The 21303-nt window shown below is 45.8% G+C and overlaps 1 protein-coding gene across 3 annotated transcripts in view; it reads left to right on the forward strand.

The window, feature by feature from the left end:
* col12a1b (collagen, type XII, alpha 1b) overlaps nt 1–21303 on the forward strand; it is an 84706-nt gene that overhangs the window by 42537 nt on the left and 20866 nt on the right. For all 3 annotated transcript variants that reach the window (XM_034580559.1, XM_034580561.1, XM_034580560.1), the window contains 24 exons: nt 118–247; nt 592–731; nt 996–1125; nt 1520–1659; nt 1753–1882; nt 2003–2142; nt 3542–3671; nt 4351–4490; nt 5678–5807; nt 6449–6588; nt 6666–6795; nt 8522–8661; nt 8834–8963; nt 9261–9400; nt 9774–9903; nt 12956–13098; nt 15425–15554; nt 15692–15834; nt 17341–17470; nt 17656–17775; nt 17959–18105; nt 18344–18460; nt 20482–20634; nt 20758–20832. In XM_034580559.1, the coding sequence (XP_034436450.1) occupies nt 118–247; nt 592–731; nt 996–1125; nt 1520–1659; nt 1753–1882; nt 2003–2142; nt 3542–3671; nt 4351–4490; nt 5678–5807; nt 6449–6588; nt 6666–6795; nt 8522–8661; nt 8834–8963; nt 9261–9400; nt 9774–9903; nt 12956–13098; nt 15425–15554; nt 15692–15834; nt 17341–17470; nt 17656–17775; nt 17959–18105; nt 18344–18460; nt 20482–20634; nt 20758–20832 (3178 nt within the window). The remainder of the gene's footprint in view (nt 1–117; nt 248–591; nt 732–995; nt 1126–1519; nt 1660–1752; nt 1883–2002; nt 2143–3541; nt 3672–4350; nt 4491–5677; nt 5808–6448; nt 6589–6665; nt 6796–8521; nt 8662–8833; nt 8964–9260; nt 9401–9773; nt 9904–12955; nt 13099–15424; nt 15555–15691; nt 15835–17340; nt 17471–17655; nt 17776–17958; nt 18106–18343; nt 18461–20481; nt 20635–20757; nt 20833–21303) is intronic.

A 21303-nucleotide genomic window follows, 5' to 3' on the forward strand; every position in this document is an offset into this window, starting at 1 on the left:
AAACGCATTTCAGGCCCCAAAGCTCAATTTGAGCCTTTTTAAAGGGATAAAAGCATTTGATTAATAATTACTGATATTTAACCTTATTATAACTGCTGACCTGTTTCCTGTCAACAGACGCAGGTCGGAGGGAAGAAGACCAGCGTCATCCTGCAGAAGCTCCAGCCCGACACTCCTTACACCATCTCTGTGGCGGCGCTTTATTCCACCGGCGCCAGCAAAGACCTCTCCAGAGACGGACGCACCAGTAAGAGTCCGACGAGACAGGAAGTCTAAAACATTCAGAGCAGGAGGGAGCGCTCACATTTAAAGTAGGGGTGGAAAAGGGGGGGGGGCAGATAGAGAGAATAAAATCAGCAAAGAAAGATCTTAGAGGAAGGATATATACCTATATACATTGAACCTATGCTAGTGAGTTATTGTGATTTTATCTTAAGTTCAAAGTAAAAACTTCAGCTTTCACGTTACAAATTAAAAATATATTAAGCAACATCTTCCAAAATATCAATAAAGTTACACTCGCAAAGCACAGGAACTGTCTTAAAGGGTCAACCTGCAGGGAATGAATCCAGAGTGACTGTGTCTCCTCAGAGCCTCTGGGCGGAGTGAGGAGCCTGCAGGTGCTGAACCCGACCATGACCACCCTGAACGTGCGCTGGGAGCCCGCCGAGGGCCGAGTGAAGGAATACAAAGTGGTCTACGTTCCTGCGGCCAGAGGAGCTGAGAGCACGGTAGGAAAACCAGCTGCTTCCTGGCAGCTCGCACTGAGCAGAGTCAAACCTGGAGCTGCAATATCAACGGTTTCCTGCAGAGACTCGGTTTATCAAAGAAACACTGAGATGCAGATTAAATCTATACATTCTGTTGCCAGTCCAACACAAACACAGAAGAATATAGAATGTGTTGAGTCTCCTGTGTGTTCATTAATCACTGTGAGCTGACGATGGAAACCGTTGAAACCTCAAAGCGTCTTTTCATCTTGTTGTTGAACCCAGGAAACAGTGTCGGCAGGTACGGCCACCACGACCCTGCGAGGCCTGCAGCCCGACACCCTGTACACCGTCTCTCTGGTGCCGGTGTACACCGAGGGCGACGGGAAGACCATGTCCGAAAATGGGAAGACAAGTAAGACTGAACACTGAAATACATCTAAGTTACAGAGTATATTCTGTTGGTGAAGTTGTGACTGAATTGAAGAAAATGTGTAAATCTTAAAAGATATAATATATAAATCAAAAGCTCTATAAATCGCCCTCACATTGATAAATGTAATATTTTTATTAAATAAATTAAAACAAAGTGTGGTTATCAAATATGCTCCAGTAAAGCAGATGGAATTAAAGGAAAAAGCAAAGTACGATTGATTTGAACAAATATAAGTTAATTTAATGTTGCTGAGTCGTCTTAACTACAGTGTTTCCACCAGAAATCCAAAGCGTTTAGTTTCATCAGATATTTAAGAAAACTTGAGTAAAAAGAATAATAATTCAGCGTGTTCACGACTCGTCCTGTGGTCCAGGGGCACTGGGAGGTGTGAAGAACCTGAAGGTCACCAACCCCACCATGACCTCTCTGACCGTGGACTGGGACCCTGCAGATGGCGCTGTTCGCCTCTACAAGGTCTTCTTCGTGCCGGCCGCTGGCGGCAAAGAGGAGATGGTGAGAGTCTTCGCCTGTCTCACCTCTCAAATAAAGATTCGTCTGCAGGTCAGGAAGCAACGTTTCAATTTGTTTTGATGTCTTTGTGAACAGGAGCAAGTTCCCACCGGCACCACCTCCATCATCCTCAGGAACTTGTTGCCCGACACTCCGTACACCGTGTCGGTGCTGCCAGTTTATCCGGCCAGGGAGGGAAAGCGCCAGTCAGAGAACGGAAAGACACGTACGTCACTTCAGAGCCTGAACTTTAAATCTCAATAACCTTCTAAGATCCCTTGAATGGCGTCATGTGACTTCAGCGGTTTGTATTTACCGTTTCTTAAAATGATTTCGGTATTCCCAGTGCCTTTGAGCGGAGTGGGCAACATGAAAGTGACCAATCCAACCTTCACCACGCTGACGGTGACGTGGAATCCTGCTGACGGAAACGTTCAGGGCTACAAAGTGATCTACACTCCCGCAGACGGAGGAATGGAGATCGTGGTGAGATTCTTCATCCATGAGATTAAACTGTAGTGACCCACACGAGTCCAGTGATGTGACTTCAGACCAGTTAAGAGTTCAGTTAAGAGCTCAGTTTAGAGAAGTTAACTTGAGTCAGTTAAACTTGAGTTGGGTCGAGTTAACCTGGGTTAAATTGAGTTGAATCAACTTAAGTCGAATCAAGTTAACTGCTCAAGTCAGATTAGCTTATTTTATCTCAAGAATCAACTTGAGAAACCTCAAGTTAACTCAAGTTAAGTAAGTTAACTTGAGCAGAGTAAAGTTGAGTCAACTTGAGCTGATTCAAATTAGCTCAACTTGAGTCAGACCAACTTGAGTCAGATTCACATCGGGTTCATTTAACTTGAGTAAAATTCAGATGGGTTACGATGAGTTAACTCGAGCTGAATAGAATTAAGTTAATTATCTTGGCAGTTAAACTTGAGTCGGGTCAAGTTAATTTGAGTTGAGTTCAATTAAAATAGTCTTTCAATTTGAGTCGTGTTAACTTGGATTAAATCTACATTAGTTAAGATAACTCGAGATGAGCTGAGTTACTTTCATTTGACTTGAATTAACTGATTCTGAGACATTAGTTAGAAAACAAAGTCAGGACAAATCGTCTGTTGTTTTGACTGTTGTCGTGTTTCCTGGTAAATGTTCCACTAGTTTTAAATGTGTCTGGCTCGTTGTGTTGTTAACACACTTTATCTACATTTACAAACTTAGATTCTGGAGGAACCAAAGTTTGCGCAGTAAAAAAAAACCTATAAAACTCAGATTTAGACAAAATAAGTTCAACAAACACTGGTTGTCAGACGGTTCCTCAGGATTAGTTAATAAAAACACTTTCAGTCTGTGTTTGAATTGTGGGAAGGATCAAAGCCCTCAGCAGGGATTTAGTCCTGTCATCCTCTCTGACATGTTAATACCGTCGAGCAGTTGCCTCACAATAGCAACTAAATCCTCTCTGGCAGCGCGGATCCCTCGTCGCTGCGCCGCATGTTGACGAGGAGCGGCGTGCACGTGTGTCTTAGAACATGTTGATCCTGCTGAGCACACGCCTGCCGTCCACAGTCCATACGACTCAGAATGTAAAGAGCCGTGAAATAACAGATCCACGTTTGTTTGAAGCTTCATTCGTCTCCGTCCTTTTTAAGCTTTTACACTGGTTTCAGTGGGACATGTTATCATGGTACAAAAAAAGAGACTTAGAGCATTAAAAACACTTTGAATGAAAACTCAAAGTCGTTTAGACTGAGCTGTAGTGTTTGTGAAACCCAGCTGTTTCCACAGGGAAACGGTTGAGCCTTAACCTGCTGGAGGTCAGAGGTCAGGGCTCTGGGGTCTGGTAGGAATTCGGCCTGTGTCAGACAGTTCACCGCATGTTTCCTTGCAGGAGCAAGTGTCGGAGAGCACCACCTCCACCGTCCTGGAGAAGCTTCGGCCCGACACCAGCTACAGCGTCACCGTGGTGCCCGTCTACGCCGAGGGAGACGGACCCATTCTGTCCGACATCGGCAAGACAAGTGAGTGAGCGTGTCCTAAAAACACGTGAACCTCAGAGAATCACTTCCTCTGTCTGAGAGAGACGCACATAATGAAGCTCTGCAGTGGAGACACAAGTGGGAACTGATGCTATTTAACCTTCAAACGTTATTGGTCCTAATAATCTGCAGCAAAACAGGAAATTCTTCGTTTTCTAGGTTAGTGTTGATTAAAGAAATCCACAGTTTACTGTCAGAAGAGTCTTCTTTCTTTTCACCTCGTTTCCTCCATCGTCTCGTCTTGTTTTTATCTTTTTACTCTTCCTCTAAAGTCTAAGCAGAGTCGGTTGTTTCTTTTATTTTTAGTCTCATAGATAAATACAGTTGGTTTTAGTCTGCGCTCGCTGTCTGTTGTTGATGAATCATTTCTGGTCATGTTTAAAGTTAAAGTCTTCCAGCCAACCCAAGAGGCTTGGGAATGACAAGTATGTGTTGTTAAAGTTTGGATGTGCTAAAAAAAGCTGATTTCACTGTGTCGTCAATCTTTCAAACTTGGGACCATCTGGGGCTTTGCATTGAAAGTTTGTCCATAAGTTGAATTTCAAGTGGTTTTGAAAACATCTTAAGTTTAAGGTCAACAGCACATTAAAACTGAATAAACCTAAAGTGAAGTTTCCTGGCGCACACTGAGTTTCTCCTCCTGTTTCGTGTCTGCGCTCAGAGCCGCTGGGTTCAGTGAGGAACCTGCAGGTGACCGATCCCACCACCAGCACGCTGAACGTCCGCTGGGAGCCGGCCGAGGGCAACGTACGGGAATACATCGTGATCTGGGTGCCGGCGGCCGGAGGAGATCGGGAAGTGGTAAGACCCATCGCTCAAGTCATCAATAACAAACACTGTTATCAGTATTAACAGTGTTTGTTGTGTCTTTTGTTGGATTCTAAACTTGTTTTTCAGAAGTGTCACCAGTAAAGACAGTAAAATGACAGTAAAGTCTTTCTATTTCCATCGCTCCCTTCCACTGATTCAACACTGTTCTTGAGCCAAGTTGATCTTTAGTGAAAACCAAGAGAAACTGAGCGGCAGAAGTCCGTCCAGTCTCAAACTGTGGGTTCCAGATGTTCTCACCAGAGGCTGAGAACCTCATCTACGCCCCATTAGCGTCTCGGCTGCTCACGACTGGAACGGGATATGTTTGTTTTAATTCAAACCACTTTACGTAAAAACCATCGTTCAGTGGCGGCTAGAATTTTTCATCGCTCACAATTTTCTGTAGAATGTCACGATTAAAATCCTCTTTCTGTCGCTGTATTTCTCTTCTGTGAAATAATGTAGAAGCAGATTAATCTCAGTTCTGGCCTTTTGTCATCACTTGTGGAGAAATGGCAGCAACATTAGACCATTACTCTCGTGTCCAAAGCAGTTTCATGCAGGAACTCTCTTTTCTTCTTCTCCTATGTCAGAATATGGAGTTATTAAAAGATGAAAGCAGCTGGATCATGTTGTTTCCATTAAAATCTACATTTCCTCACAACCAACTGAAAACATTTGACAGGGATGTGGGAGAGTTTGACTCGTTTCCAAGACTTTTTGATCTGTTTTCTGTAAAAACTGGGACAATATCTTGAAAGGGTCCATTTCATTACCTACCAGATTATGTCACTTGGTCTAAGACATGTCATGAAATGAGATGATTTGATTTGGAAACAATAGAAATAGACCCCTGGCAGGTTTAAGGACTTAATATTAGATCAAGCGGACAAAGAACAAATGTAGACTTTCTCTCCTTCCTGCCAGTTTGCTGCTGGAAGGGTCAGATTGTCCCTGGACAGTTTTTTAAAGTCTCCGAGCTTCTGCCGTGACTGAGTTTCACAAAGACAGATCCTGATTGAAGCTGCATCCAAGAAACCGGATCTCAGGAGACATTAAACTGAGACATCGTTCAGTCATCCTGCAGAGAATCGTCCTGCGTCTGCCAAACCCTCATTTCCTGGATATGGAGTTTCTAACCGTTCTCCAAACCCTCCTTTCTCTTCTCCCCCGACCAGGACCAGGTGTCTGGAACCACCACCTCCACCGTCCTGAAGAACCTGGAGCCCAACACCGAGTACACCGTCACGCTGGTGCCCGTCTACCACGAGATGGAGGGCAAACCGCTGTCGGAGAACGGGATGACCAGTGAGTTGTTTTGATTGATGGACTTGACCCGAGTTTCGGCAAGAACAACACAGCTGAGCCAAAAGTCATTTTCACTAAATGTTTTAAAAAAGTAACTTTAGCTCACTCAAAGATCTAATAACACACGAAGAAGAGTGACTGATGGATTGAAAGAGCAGAATAACAAAACCAGTTCAAATCACAACATAGTGAAGCATTTATCTTGGCCTCTTATTAAAGGGTTTAGAAATATATATTCATCATGTTTCAATATCCAGGACGTTCATTTGGTGCATTTGAACCAGTTTGGAGTACTGTGGTTCTGTGGTGTACTGTAGTACTCTGGAGTACTGTGGAGTACTGTAGTACTCTGTAGTACTGTGGAGTACTGTAGATGCTGCTAATAATACCATCAGATGTTACCATGGCAACCAGTTGTATGAAGGAATACAATGTGAAACCCAAACTACCCAGATCAAATGAAACAACAGACACATGAAGCTGGTTCAGACTCTCAGATTATTAAACGTCCTGAGTTTCCTTCAGTTATTATCCTGCACCATGTCTTTGGAGGTTAAAAGATGATTGAACTCTAATTCGGTCTGTAAATCACCCACTCTGCAATCATTGATTTCTGACTGAGGCTTGCTCCTCCCCCTCAGATCCTTTGGGTGGCGTGAAGAACTTGCAGGTGATCGACCCGACCACCAGCACGCTGACGGTCCGCTGGGATCCAGCGGTCGGCAACGTCCGGAGCTACAAAGTCTTCTACGCTGCTCAGCCAGGAGGAGAAGAACTAATGGTAAAACCTGTTTGACTCAGTCCGTCTCACCGTCACCGAGTCGTCCTCCTGCTGACGGATGTTTCCATGTGTAACAGGAGGAGGTGACAGGCGGCACCACCACCACCACCCTGAGGAACCTGGACACCGACACGCTCTATAACGTGGCTGTGGTTCCTGTTTACCCAGACGTGGAGGGCATACGACAGGCTGAGAAGGGAAGGACGAGTGAGTGAATCCTTCACATGGACACACAACCAGTGCAACATTCAGGATGTGTGTTGTTGTAGAGCGATTCAGATAACTGACCCTGCAGCTTTGTGTAGGATTGTTTGTGTCACACAGACGGAAACCAGACAAAGGACTTAGTCACACTTCTGATTCAGAGACCCTCCTCTCTGCCGTCAAAACCCAACCCCCCTTAACACATCTGAACTTTCATTGTGCTTTAACCTGATTTTCACCTGCAGGACTAAACAAACACTGACGATTATCTCTGACTTATTTACCATCTTGTTCCTCTGGCACGAATCTTCACAGACTCTTTGGCCTGACGACGCCATGAAACTGTATCTTTGTTTCTATTATGATATAAATTTATCTTTGAAACCAATAGAGAAAATTATTCCAAACTGAAATCCAACATTTGGCAGAGAAAGGCCGGATTACTTAGAAATTCGTGTGCGTCTTTAGTTGTTGGATTTCGTATCATTAGTTGGAGATTCACCGTAAATCCTTCACTTTGTTCGTCTGGAGCTGGTTTCAGTGTTTTAGTGAAGCTGGGCCGCACCATGAAGATGAGTGTCGCAGCTGGTCAAGACTTCACGGACATGTAAATCATCTGTACATTATTTATTAAACTGGTTCTCACAGTTACTGGTTTGAACTGATCCAGGATTGTCTCCCTGTTGGTGCATCACAACAAAAGTTTTATGACAAAACATGCAACTATAAAGCTCCCATTATTCTTTTTATTCTTTTATTTATTCATTCGGTGGCTCTTTATTTTTTACTGGCAGTTGGTTTTATTAGAGCTTGATGCACAACAGAAGAACTGAGGGGAACAGAGGAGACATTTTTTGAGGCAATTTTAAATCTTTATTAGAGACCTCAGGAAAAAGCTAAGGAGAAAGATTTAAGTGAGAAGTGAGAGAGGTTCCCAGAGACACACGCCCAGAGGCCAGTGCATCGCACCGTCATCATCCTCCGTCGAGGGAAATCAAAACTGACACAGAAGCACAAAAGGTGCAAAGGCAAAATGTAGTAAGAAATAGCACACAACAGAATCTAGAATAAGATAAAAATAAATCAGATAAAAATAGAAATACGAGAAGTACGATTTACAAATATTAGGCTGTTCCATAGATATGAATATGATCTCTCCAGCAGCTGACTGCTCGTTCATTGAGTGCAGGTTTGAAAATGAAGACACGACAACAACTTACTGTGAACTGAGATGATCTGAGACCAGTTTGTCCAGACGGCAGGAAGTTCATCTGATAACCTGCGGGTGATGTGGAGTCAGATTCTGGTTGATGAGTCGTCCTTTCAGACTGAGAACTCGAACACAGACCTCGTGTATACGAACACTTGTGGCTCACAAAAGAAAATAATAAATGCCAGAAAGTTTAGTCAACTTCCTGGCTACATCTGGACGCCCCTCATGTGGTACACCCGCCCATCTGGTGCACCCTGCAGGACGAAACAAATGCTACAAATTATTCGCAGCAGTTACTTAAACCTTGGAGGAATTCTTTCAAGTCTGAGCGACTCTTTAATGAGGATGTTTTTGTTTCATAGAAGACCCACAAAGTTTAGATGTTCACAGGAAACGACAAAGACGCTTGCATGTGATCGACATCGTCCCCGACTTTGAGACGTCTGGTCTGACGAGGGGCAGCGTGAAGCGAACAGCCAGGATCGCTGCACACTGTGATTCTCCCGTGTCTTTCAGAGCCTCTGGGCGGAGTGAAGAATCTGAAGGTGACTGACCCCACCACCAACTCGCTGAGGGTTCGCTGGGACGCGGCCGAGGGCGACGTCAGGACGTACCAAATCATCTACGTCCCCGCCGCCGGAGGAACCGACAGCGTGGTACGATCCACGTGGTTTCTACACCTGCTCAGTGCTACAGGGATGATTAGAATAGGTTTTAAAGTCATGATAAAATCCCAGTTTTAAGGTCTAAGTTCTTGCTTATCAGCCGTTTGTCTCAACCTACATGTTTAATGTTGACCTCCCTTCTCACTCGTGTCTCGTTGTCCAGACTCAGGTATCCGGGATGTCGACCAACACTGTCCTCAGAGAACTGCAGCCGGACACCGAGTACAAAGTGACGCTGGTGCCCATCTACGCCGACGTGGAGGGGAAACGCTCGTCGGAGAACGGAAAGACAAGTGAGTTAGGACTGAGCAGCTGTGACCACCTCTCGTCCACGAAAGCTCTTCTGTCACTTAACACTTAACAAGTCAACGCTGAATATTACAACACCGTGAAAGTTTCTTTCGACATTTTACTCCGTCAAGCCTTCTTCTCTAAAGCTGTTTTCAGTCCTGCACTGAAGACCACACATTTCCCTGAACCTCCCTGGAGCGTTGAGCTTCACCCATCTGTTGCTCTGACGGGGTCAAAGCTAACTCTCTGCCTGTCACTCACATGTGACAGTGTTTGACGACCCTCTGTTGTGTCGACAGAGGCTCTGGGCGGAGTGAAGGACCTGCAGGTCACTGATCCCACCACCAGCTCCCTCAAGGTCCGCTGGGAGCCGGCGGAGGGCAACGTCCGGCAGTACCGCATCTTCTACGTGCCAGCGTCCGGCGGCGCCGAGGACATGGTGAGATATCAGACTGACTTCCTGTGCTTCGCCCAGCTCATCAGACGTTTCTGTATTTCAATGCGTGAAAACAGATGCATGACAACAATATTCATGTTTCTTTCTGATGTGCAGAAAACTCCTGCTGCACATTCACTCGACAAAAAAACACATTCAACTGCTTCAAATCACTTTATTCACAAATTCATGTTTTAGATCTAATGAAGCTTTTGTCTTTACACTTTATTATAAATTAAAAAACAATAACAAATTTCAAGCTGCATTATTTTGCACTATGTGGATTTTACAGTCCTGCACACGTCCGTGATTGAAAGACTAGAAGCTGCACCGTTGTGTTTGCATCATTTGAAGTTGTGTTTGTGTGTGTGAGCAGGAGCAGGTGTCGGGCGGCACCACCAACACCGTGCTGAGGAACCTGCTGTCGGACACGCCCTACACTGTGACCGTGGTGCCAGTGTACCCAGAGGGAGAAGGTCTGCGTCAGTCCGACAATGGAAAGACTCGTGAGTCTCCTCAGACGTCAGCGTTCACCTGACACTCGCATTCCTCACACTGCAGCTGAAGACCCCCCCCAGGTTTAGTTTCTGATCATCGTGACGAACAAGACGAACAAGAACCACAGAAAACAGCTCATATAAAACAGGTCCCACTGCTGAATGAGACCTCCAGTCATGTATATATATATATCTATACAACAGAGGCCTTTAACAGGTATTGCAGGTACTAAAGGTGAGCGAGGGCAGCTTGATATAACAAGAGATGACCTCTGATGATGAGCTTCCCTCGTCCAAGACCTAACCATCTCCTCCAGCTGGAGAGGGTCAAAGGTCACTGAGCCACTGTCCAGCAGCTCAGGGTGATGAGAAACAGAGCCGTCATTCCTTCGCTGAGATAAACAGGGACATACCAACCGGGTTAATCCGTCTGCACTAATGTAACCAAGACAAATGTTCATCACTGTCCTGACGTGAACCCGAGTCCGACTCTCAGAAATCAGAAGCAACCGACAAACACCAGCTCCCAGGTGAACCAGTGGAAAAACCACTGTCATCAGCCAAAAGCCCTGAATCTTTAAAAGGCTCTGAAACCCCCCCCCCCCCCCCCCCACAGATGAGTTCACGGAACAAAGGAGAAGTGAGGAGCTGTTTTCAAAGTGATTGATGGCATGAAATAAAAAGACAGATAATGTGGACCTTAAAAGCTCCTGTTGGCAGAGGAGGAGCTTGGATGAGGAGCTGGGCTCACTTATGTCTGGAGAACTGTTCAGGCTCCGGTTGCTTCTGTGTGTGTTGGTTTTGTTTCTGCCCACACTGCCACGCTCAGTCAGCAGAAATGCATCCTGCCGTTTTTTTGTAATTGGAAAACTCTTGAGTGAGGCACAAAGCGATTCCACTGAAACCTCCAGCGGTCCAACAGAACGTTTTGACTTCTTGTCACGACAGTTGGGAGGCTGCTGTGGTCCAGATGTGATGTGATGTGCCACAGGGATGTTTGTGGACAGTTTATGAAGAAGTTATTACCTTCGCCAAGGAGGTCGTGTTTTCACTCGTCTGCTGGTTCGTCTGATCGTCAGCAGCATTACACACAAACTACTGGGCAGGTTTCCACCAGACTCGTTGGAACAATGGGACATGAAATAAGAAAGAGGTCGTTACAATTGGCGGCAGATCCAGAAATTTTTCAGCACATTCTTTATTTTTGCAGAATCTCGCATGCAGAGGTGCATGTGAACCAAAAGTTATTCATAGACACAGCGAAGACGTGGCGCTTCCACGTCCTCCACTCTTTGTCTTTCTTCATGTTACTGCAGCACTGTCCCTCGTCTCACAAGCTGCTCAACAACACATGACACACACCGTTTGACTGGCAGGACGCAGACAGGGAGATTCTGATCAACCCCATTTGAAAGCATGTGAACATGAGCTTGTAGCTTTACACTCAGAAGCCATCCGAGGTTTCGACTGACTTTACCACTGCATGGAAAAACACAAACCTCTAATCCTGCTCAACCAGAACAGGATTGCAGCAGCGCAGCAAAAATGCTGACACAGAGCGAAATAAGAAAAGAAAAGCTCAGGGAATATAAAGTTGAACCTGGCTCAACTTGGCTCAACGCGACCTGGCGTCATGCAGCGATCCACCGGCCAGTCACAGAACAACCTGCTGCGGTGTGGTTCTTCTTGTTGGTTGAACTGGTGGTTCTGGTTTGGGGGTAAACGTTTGGCTCAGGTTTGAGGTTTAGTGAAATATTTCATCATCTCAACAGTTCCTGAGGAAACTGAGCTTTTCTCAGGGTCTTGATTCGGTTTGTCTCTTTTTTGTTTAGCAGCAGGAATGAGATTTTATAAAGTGAAAACCAGAACAGACATTGGTTTGAAATGGTTGCAGCAGAGTTTAGTGTAGCGTCACACGTGTGAGGTGCGGCGAGACTTGAACATGTAACCATCTGGCGTGTTCCTCTGTGCGCCTCCGTCTGTCAGTGAATACGAGTCTCTGTGCGACGTTAATCATCTTTTATTATCACCAGCTCAGTCCAGCTTTACTGTTTCCATCCCTGGGGGAATTTGTCACATTTAGTTTGGACAAAAACAACACTTGAGTCCAAACAGAGGAATAAACTCAGTCGCTGCTGTAAAACGATTAATAACAGAAGATTAGAGCAGGATGACATCATCTCTCGTCCTGTTCCTGGATGAAAACAGTGAAACCTCCCGACGGACGCTGTCCTCTGTGCTCTGGAGGTTTGAATGATGATGTTTTAAAGTGGTTACACAACGTTTGGAGGAAGGTTTCTGCTCTGGAGGGTTTTTTCCCTCCTGAGGACGAGGCTACCTTTTACGTCTTTTTAGTGTTTTTTAATTGAGTAGAGCTCCAGGGGGATGTGCACATCTGGTTCGGTTTAAAAGGAAAGTTTAGGGCTTTTGCATAAACTCAGAACTCTGCTACTTCTCTCTGCACATAGACACAAAAAAAAACGACTCGTCCCTGCAGGAGGTTTCAGATTCATAGATTTTGTAAAAACAGAAATGACGATTAAATTCTCTGTCAGTTTTTTATTTCTCGATAAAAATACCGAGCAAAAACACAGCATTAAACACATAGATGTCACTTCTCTAAATATGCCAGATTGTTTTCATCAACATCCAGGAATTATTCTTTCCAGAAAAATTAAATATATGTATATTGAATGAAAGTGAATATTCTTGGATCCCTCCCTGTACATCCAGTCATGCCCCGTCCTTTCACAGTTTCATGGAAATCAGTTCCTGCAGACACACAAACAAACAGACATAAATCTGAGGTCTGCAAAACTATTTCAATTTCACTGGATTTCTGAAAAGTTGGAAGAATTTATCTTCAAATTATCCAACTTTTAAAGAAATGCAAAAACCTAAACCGACACTTTTAAACATCAGCAGCTTTAACTGTCCCAGCGGCTGAACTGGGACACACTGGGAACGAGCCCTTCGCTCAGATGTTTTGCTGCCGAGTGAGAAATGTCAACTCTCCCTGCTTCCTCACTTCCCTCTCTCTTCACCTCTGTGACCTTTGCAGTCCCACGCACGCCACCCAGGAACATCCAGGTGTACAACCCCACCCCCAACAGCCTGAACGTGCGCTGGGAGCCCGCCTCAGGCCAGGTTCAGCAGTACCGCGTGGCTTACACCTCCCTGAGCGGAACCCGATCCACGGGGTCGGTGAGTAACTCTCTCCAGGCGCTTCAAACTCAAACTGTCATTAGCAGCGCTGTTGGCCTCAGGGGCAGGTGGGTTCCTCCTGAGATCCCGTCTCTGCTCAGGAGGGAAAAGGATCAGAGCAAAGACTGTGGAGGTACAAAACTACACACTCTGACATGTTGTTTTATTTTTAAACTCTTATCAAATCTGCTTGTGGGATCAGATAATTACTTTTTTTGGTTGTGAATCAACTTGTCGGACATTTCGTGCCTCGAGGAAATTCTTGAGATAAGTCAAATGGGGAATAATTTCATCCCTCCAGCTGATTGAGCTGCTTGTTTCAAGATAAAGAAGATTTCAGAGCAGATAGAACTACAACTAATGGTTTGCATTAATACTGTGTAATCTATTCAAGTTTTGAAATCTACTCAATAAACAAATGACTCAAGGTTTCAGGCTTAACACTTTAAACTTGTTGGCCGACACTTGGTGCTTGATTCCATAACCAGGACCTTTGTATTTTCTTTTTCCACTTTGAAAAACATCTGTATATACTGATTGTAGACTATACATAATATAAAATATGATATAAATAAAGTGAAATCAAAGTGTGGTCGCAGCGTTCACTGGTTTCACTCAGTTTATTCCGTGAAAACAACAGGTGGTCCCAGTTGGTTGGACCTATTTGTTTCCCTCAGTGTTGGTTTTGATGCTGCACAGATGTTTGCACAGCAGTAATTATGGTAATGTGGAAATCATGACTTGTCAGTTTTTTGTATCTCTCCATCAGCTCTGATTTCATGCTCTGGTGCAAATGTCTGGAATGCAGGGAGAGAAAAGAGGGTTTTATTCTCCCCACGAAGATTCTGAACTCTGACTGATGTTTGGAACAATGGCACAGCGTACACATCTGACTGACATCAGGAGGGGGTTGAAGTCTTCTGGGGTCACGGGGCTGTCGCGATGACTGTGATCGTCTAACAGGGTTTCACAGTTTCTGTCGTTCTTCTGCTTTTCATTCGTTTCAACTTCCTCTGATTCAGTTGAGAGGAAGTTGGTTTAGCAGAGACACAACGATAAACACAGTCGTAGAAAGACCGACTCGGCTGATATTCCATTGGTTAAACTTCACTGGGTTGACCCGAGAATGCAAAATAAGAAAAACAAAGAAAAACCCCAAAGTAGCCAAAAGTACGTGGACAATCGAACATTACACCCGCGTGTGATGGTTTAGCATCTCGTCTCCAAACCACGAGTCTGCAGCTACGAACCTGGAACCGTGGAACCTGCAGGGATTCACTTCCACTCAGTCACGGCAGCAGGAGAGAGTTAAACATCAGCCATGTGACAGAAGAGCACAAAGAAGACGGGTTTCCACTGCCACGCGTTCCCACATTTGTATCACAAGATTGACAGATTAAAAGCCTTCATGGTCATTTGGAATAACTAGGTAACGTTAGTGTGGGAAGGTAATGTTTTTAAGGCATTAAAAAACCACGGCGCCTTTAAATTACGTGGACGTGGACCTGTCTTCTCTCTCTGACCAGCAGGGGGCGACTCCACTGGTAGTTTCTATAGAAGTTCATGAGAAAATGACTCAACTTCTCATTTTATAACGTCAGTAAACATTCTCCTAAGGAGTTTATGTCTCAATCTCCAGTTTCAAGTCTGTGTGCAAGGGGCCAAAAATGTTTTTTGGAGCAAACAAACCTGTGGTATTATTCTGAAGAACTGGCCCCATTTGGCTCCTCCCACCCAAACCCAACGTAACCAGTGCGTTGATCCTCCTCCTGTGATGATTCCGGATTTAACCTCACGACAGGAGGGGAAAATGCTTCTTTGACATTTGGCTCCAAAACTGTCAGATATTTTCTTTTTAACCAAAACTAAATCACTTGATGAGGATTCGATTGGAGCTCGACCAGCGGGTTCCATCCCAGTGATGTCATGACCCTGGTTTTCATGGCCCACAAAGCGTCGCTGTGATAATCCCAGTGACAGGAGACGCTCCGCAGTCATCTCCCTGCCTGAGCCGATGACAGAGCTCCGCACTCTCCAGCCGCATCTTAGCAGGAACTGTTTATCCGTCAGTCCACTTACTGAATGAAGGATTTGTTTGGCATCAACCCCCGGTGCCTGTGTTAGTGTTTGAGGGAAACTTTGGCAGCAGGAGATCACTGGATATGGGATGAGCAGTGAGGTCATTATGTACATTATCAAAGCCAGATCTCTGTGTAATGCATGAGGAGGCACATTTGAAAAGGAGACGCCTCCGCACTGTGGCTGTCACGACCATTGTGTCTGTATGTTCTTTGACCCTTTGTGGGTTTTTGTTTCTCTGTGAAAGGTTCTGGTTTCAGGAAATATTAACAACGCCTTCCTGGACAACCTGATCCCAGACACTCCCTACTCAGTCAGCGTCTCCCCGTTGTACGCCGACGGAGAGGGATCCCCGGTGAGCGACAACGGCAAAACACGTAAGTTCACCGACGACAGTTTATACAGAAAGCACCCTGGATATTACCCATGATCCTCTGCTTCCTGAACCTGTAAAAAAAAAACACTACAACTTGTCCAATTGATTTCTACATAATCTGACATGTTGTCGTTGCAGTGCCACGCGGCGGTCCCAGGAACATGCGTGTGTTCGATGCCACCACCAGCACCCTGACCATCGGCTGGGACCACGCAGAGGGGCCGGTGAGGCAGTACCGGATCGCCTACGCTCCCCTGACCGGAGACCCCATCACCGAGTTTGTAAGTACATTCAGTCTAATCTAGTCTAATGACAAACTGAAGTATTTAAACCGGTTTCGATAACTTTGAATGGGATTCTTTATAAAAATCCGAACCTCAAGCTTTTCCCTCACACTTGATCTTTTACATTTTAGCCGTCGTGAGAGAGAGTTTTCAGGTCATTATTATTTCTTGTTTTGATAAAGGTCTCAGATAAACTCTCGATACACTCTCTCCGATCTGCGTTCACCGTGACGTTCAGCTCAAACTATGCAGTGAAGTCACATCTCTGGATTCCTTTGGCTCCTTCAGGTTATAAATCACCGATTAGTGAGAATAATTACAGGCTCAGTTAAACAAACAGTGCAATTTGGGCCATAATAACGTTATTAATGGTCCTAAATAACGAGTTGGAGCCGCGGTGGCGGGCGGAGACGGCCCAGCTGCTCTTCCCCTCCGCTTGTTAGCGAAGCACCTGCTCGCCATGAGTCAGCTGTCGGCAGCGGAGGGTGATGAAAGGATTTCTCCAGAGCGGGGAATGACTTGAAAACCAGTAACAGATCATTATTTAAAAAAGAGCATCTGCAAGGTTTTAGTCGATAATCCAGAGGAAGTGCAAGTTTCTGAAAAATAATTCCTTCCTGTCTATTAGGGTGCAGATTAGGTGCAGATTAGGTTAGACAACAAATATGTGAGTGAACAAGTTCCAATCTGTGCGAGCGAGGAGACGTCCTGTGGCGAAGGAGATCTGCAGCGTGGAGAATTTCAATAGCAACAACAAGTTGACCCCACTTGGCTCTCGTTGGCTGTGCTTTTCATCACGAGCCAAGATGGAGGAGACCCTGAAATCAGCTGGGTCAACAACCGGTCGCAACCCAAACACAGCTAATCCAACAACCACAAGCAGACCGCACAACTAGTTTCTGTGTGTGTCTCTTCCTGCGCTGATCACATCGAGGAAGCGGTGAGACGTGGCTCCGCTCAGCAGACAACCACCTGGATGTGTGAGCTTGTCTGGAATCAGCAGCTCACAGGATGTTGCAGCTGCTTGAGAATCAAAGCAAAGATGTTTCACTGCACATGTTCCTACTGTTTGTCGTCTGAGAGATAACTTGATGTTTCCAGTGTTTAACAGTCTGAAGTTGAACTTGTTGAAACCTTCAGGAGCTCTGATGTAAACTCACAACAACCATAGTGGCCCCATGAAGGTTTAAAGACAGATCCTGGATGGACATAATTTAGATAAGATGAGATGTGGATGTGTGGAACATCCGATGTGTCAGTGAGCGGATGTGTGTGAAACACATGGAGGACGTGCCCCCCCCCCCCCCCCCCCCCCCCCCCCCCCCCCCCCCAGCTGATTATTAGCATGTGTAAGAGAAGAGCAGAAAGTCAAAGTGCTGTCACAACATGTTTCTGGAGCTTGTGTTTCTGTGGATAACCTCTGAATGTAAATAGGGTCATTATGGTATAAAATGGCGCTCCGGTGTCTGGAGACGTCTGACGCTGCGGTGTTTTCATCCTCAGACTGTGGTCCCTGGAAACAGAAACAACGCCATGCTGCAGAATCTGCAACCAGACACCCCGTACAACATCACCGTGGAGGCCATCTACGGCGAGGGGCCCGGGGGGTCGCTCAACGGACCCGGACGTACAGGTGAGGGGCTCGTGTTCCTATCAGACTGAACAAAAGTGGTTTGAGTTTAGTTTTAATGTCACAGACTCACTTCTCTCCTAAAGCAACAGAATCCGAGGATCAGGAAAAGTTTGCTGAAGAAGTGGTTGTGTTGTTTTGTGTCTGAGACAAACTCTTTGCGTTGACGTGCGTTCTCTCTGTCGCAGTCGGCCTCCTGAGCCCCAGGAACCTTCGTGTCTCAGATGAGTGGTACACCCGCTTCAGGGTGTCCTGGGACCCAGTGGCAGCTCCTGTCCACGGTTACAAACTGATCTACGCTCCTCAAGGTGAGCTGACGAACACTGGTGCTGCTCGTGTCTGAGCTCAAAGAAAAACTATGTCTTCAAATAAAGGCTTTAAACTTTAAAAAGAAGGTCGAAAGATGTGTATTGAGGTTATTTGCTCATTACAATTTTGGGTTTTTTCTTTGGTTGAACAACTGCAGTGATTTAACTTCGTCTTGTTCACAGGGACCAACCAGTTTGTGGATTTATTTGTGGGCGACGTGTCCTCTTACACTCTGCACAACCTGCAGCCTGGAACCACCTACGACGTCAAAGTGATCGCTCAGTACACCGGCGGTCTGAGCGGCCCGCTCACTGGACCGGGAACGACACGTACGTACTGAGATGAACTACACAAGAGCCTCAAGTCTAAAGATAACGAATCCCTAATCTGTGATCTGCATTCAGAGACCTAGTCCTCAAATCACTTGACATCTCTGTGGGACTTGTTCTAAATAATAATACTCTGGTTTACTACTGAGACGTTACAACACGTTACCGTGGAGATGATCCCACTCAAGTTCACTGTACTTCAGTTCCAGCTTCACCTGTAAACCTCTGTCCTCCCCAGTTTACCTGAACGTGACCAACATCGAGACCTTCGGCGTCGATCACGACAAGTTCTGCATCAAGTGGACTGCTCACAGGGCGGCCACGTCGTACCGCATCAAGCTCAACCCTGTGGACCGTGAGTCTCCTTCATCTTTTCATGAACTGCAATGTCTCCACGCAGAAGAATTCAAGTTGTTGATTCAGCTCTGATGATGTGTGGGTTAAAACTGCAACAACACTGCAATGGTGAAAACGACTAATTGATTGAAACTCAAATCGATTTCTCGTTAGTTATAATTGATCGGGGAATTCCCCTCTGAGGCGTCAGGTTGGCGTGTGTCCCTGGGGACGGCGGGGTGCTCCTCCATCACAGCATCCTGATGTTTGCGGTCACATGTGCGATAAGACTCCCAGCACGTGTGTGAATCTCCAGATGAGGTCATCTGCTGCTGAGCAGAGCGTGTCGCTGACGTCAGATCACGTCTAGACTTTTTTCTTTCTCCCCCTCGGAGCCTGTTTGTTTCCAGGCCTCCTTCATGTGATCATTACTCGAAGCAGGATGCAGGGTTTGGCCGGGATTGAAAGCGGCCGACCACCAAGCTTAAATGTCAGAGAAGATAACATTCTCTTCGATTACTGCAGGGTCTTTGATTCCCATCTGGTTCAGATTCACACCTGGACACGGGTCTGCGGTTAGACAACAGGAAAACCCAGGAAACGAGCATGGATAGTTTAACATCTGTATGGTTGTCATTAAGACAAGATGCCAGAACAAATGTGGGTCTTTTAGCGTGAGACAGACGACGGGTTTAACCACGAGGATCGGAAACGCTCCACGATGCTCTCAGGTCTCCGTCGACTGTTTGTTCTGAGGTGGAAATGCAAACAGACGAGTGAGTGGGAAAACATCGAGCTCCAGCCTCCACTGATCTCTCCATCATATTTTAAAACGCTGGTTGGAGACGAACGTGTGGCCGCCGGGTTCTCAAGATGCAGAATCGTCTAATATCCCTCTGGAGTGTTTCTTGTCAACATCGCTCACTGCTCAAATCTGTGTGTATCTAATATTCTGATGAACGAGGGCCACTGTTCTGGAATCCATCTGACTGTGTGTGTGTGTGTTTCCCGGAACAGTTCACATGAAGTCACCTCCAGTGTAACGTGTTGATATTACAGAGATCAGTCCGAACGCGTTGCATCACCAGAGCTGCTGGATTCTGTCATTGGGAAGAAGATGACGAAGCCCGTCTTGTTTAAAGTCGTCCGCGCTGATACGTGTCTTCATCGTGCAGCTGTCTCTGCAATAAACAGGCTTTGTTTGTTTGTGCTGACCGGAGCTCAGTGTAAATAGGAAACCTTATTATGAATATATCACTGCCCAGCCACGCAGAGTCGTAAACACTTCACTGGAAGGGTCAGACGTCGGCTTCGTTCATCACAGACATGTTGACAAAGAGGTTTGAGATTCAAGCAACAGTTCTGTTGTTCAGCAACAAAACAGTTTCATCAGGCTGCAGGTCCTCCAAAGTTTCTCTGTCTTTTTATGTTTAAAATGATTATTTTTAATCGATTGCGACGCTACGACACAGGCAGAGGTTTTCTAAGATCCCAGGCCAGATGTGTAAACACCTGGGGAAGCGATCTCTGAGTCACTGTTAGTGATCAACAGTCGTGTGAAACTCCAGGAGAAACACGGAACGAGTAAATATCTCAGTTTTCACCACCTCCATTAATCTTTTATGATGATTCAGAAACAAAGAAATGTTCAGGGTGTGGTCGACAGGCCGAGAGTTTCCAGACGTCAGTGTCGTCCTGATTTCAGTCTGTGGCTCCGGTCACAGACGAGTCAGTGTTTCCCTGTGATCGCTCCAACTGACTCGTCCCATATCAATAAATAGACAAATAAATTCATCAGGAGGTGTCGGTGTCGGTTTAGCTTCACGATTCTTTACCAAAACATCAGGTTTTCTAGAACGTGCGGTTTTTGAAAACCTATTGAAAGATAAGTCATGTCGACCATCTTTATTTACCGTCTGTGATCCGATCCTGTGATTTCAAATAATAACTTTATTCAGGACGATGACGAATACGTCTTGGTCCTGATTTTAAATCTCATTCTGACGACTGGTGAAGTGAACACGTGTATTTCCTCTGCAGCCTCCAGCAAAGGACAGCATGAGATCACCATCCCGGCCGGCCTGCCTCAGTACTGCTTCGACGGACTCTCGCCCGACGCTCTGTACACCGCCACCGTGTTCGTCCAGACGCCGAACCTGGAGGGCCCAGGCGTCAGCGCCAAGGAGAAGACACGTGAGTGATTCACAGAACAGTTATCTCATCTATCGGGGCTGATCCTGCTCCTTCATACAACCTGTTCACTGTTGTTCTGTATTTATTACAAATACGATGATGCCTCTGGTGTTTTTCCTGCAGTGGTGAAGCCGACTCCAGCTCCAACTTTCCCACCAACCCCGACACCTCCGCCCACCATCCCCCCCGCATGGGCAGGTAAGCGTGCGACGCCACCATCCAATCGGTGGAGGTGAACTCTACAGATCCACACTCAGAAACACCAGGTTCCACAGAGACGTTGTTCACTGTGAAAACCCTCTGATGAGAACATGGATCCTCCGGGACTGAACAGATCGAGACTTTTCATTCAGCTTTGACTTTGGGCCGAGGCGATAGATTTGACTCCTGCTGCGTCTGACTCACCAGCAGTGAATTAACAGCCCACACATGTTCCACTGGAACCGTTTGGAAGACACAACGGTCCAAATGATATTTTTGGGCCGATATATTGTGTAAATCAAAAGGAAGGATGGAGAAGATTAGAACGTACGCTGTGTCACATGAGGCAAAGATTATTCAAAGCTTTTTATGCGATTCGTGTTCGTCTGAGAGGAATCCATTAACGAGAGCTGGGTTTCACTCTTCTGGGGACCAAATGTTTTTAATTAATTTTTTATGAAACCATGA

The sequence above is a fragment of the Hippoglossus hippoglossus genome, chromosome 24 (genome assembly GCF_009819705.1).
Source record: "Hippoglossus hippoglossus isolate fHipHip1 chromosome 24, fHipHip1.pri, whole genome shotgun sequence".
Classification (NCBI taxonomy): Eukaryota; Metazoa; Chordata; class Actinopteri; order Pleuronectiformes; family Pleuronectidae; genus Hippoglossus; species Hippoglossus hippoglossus.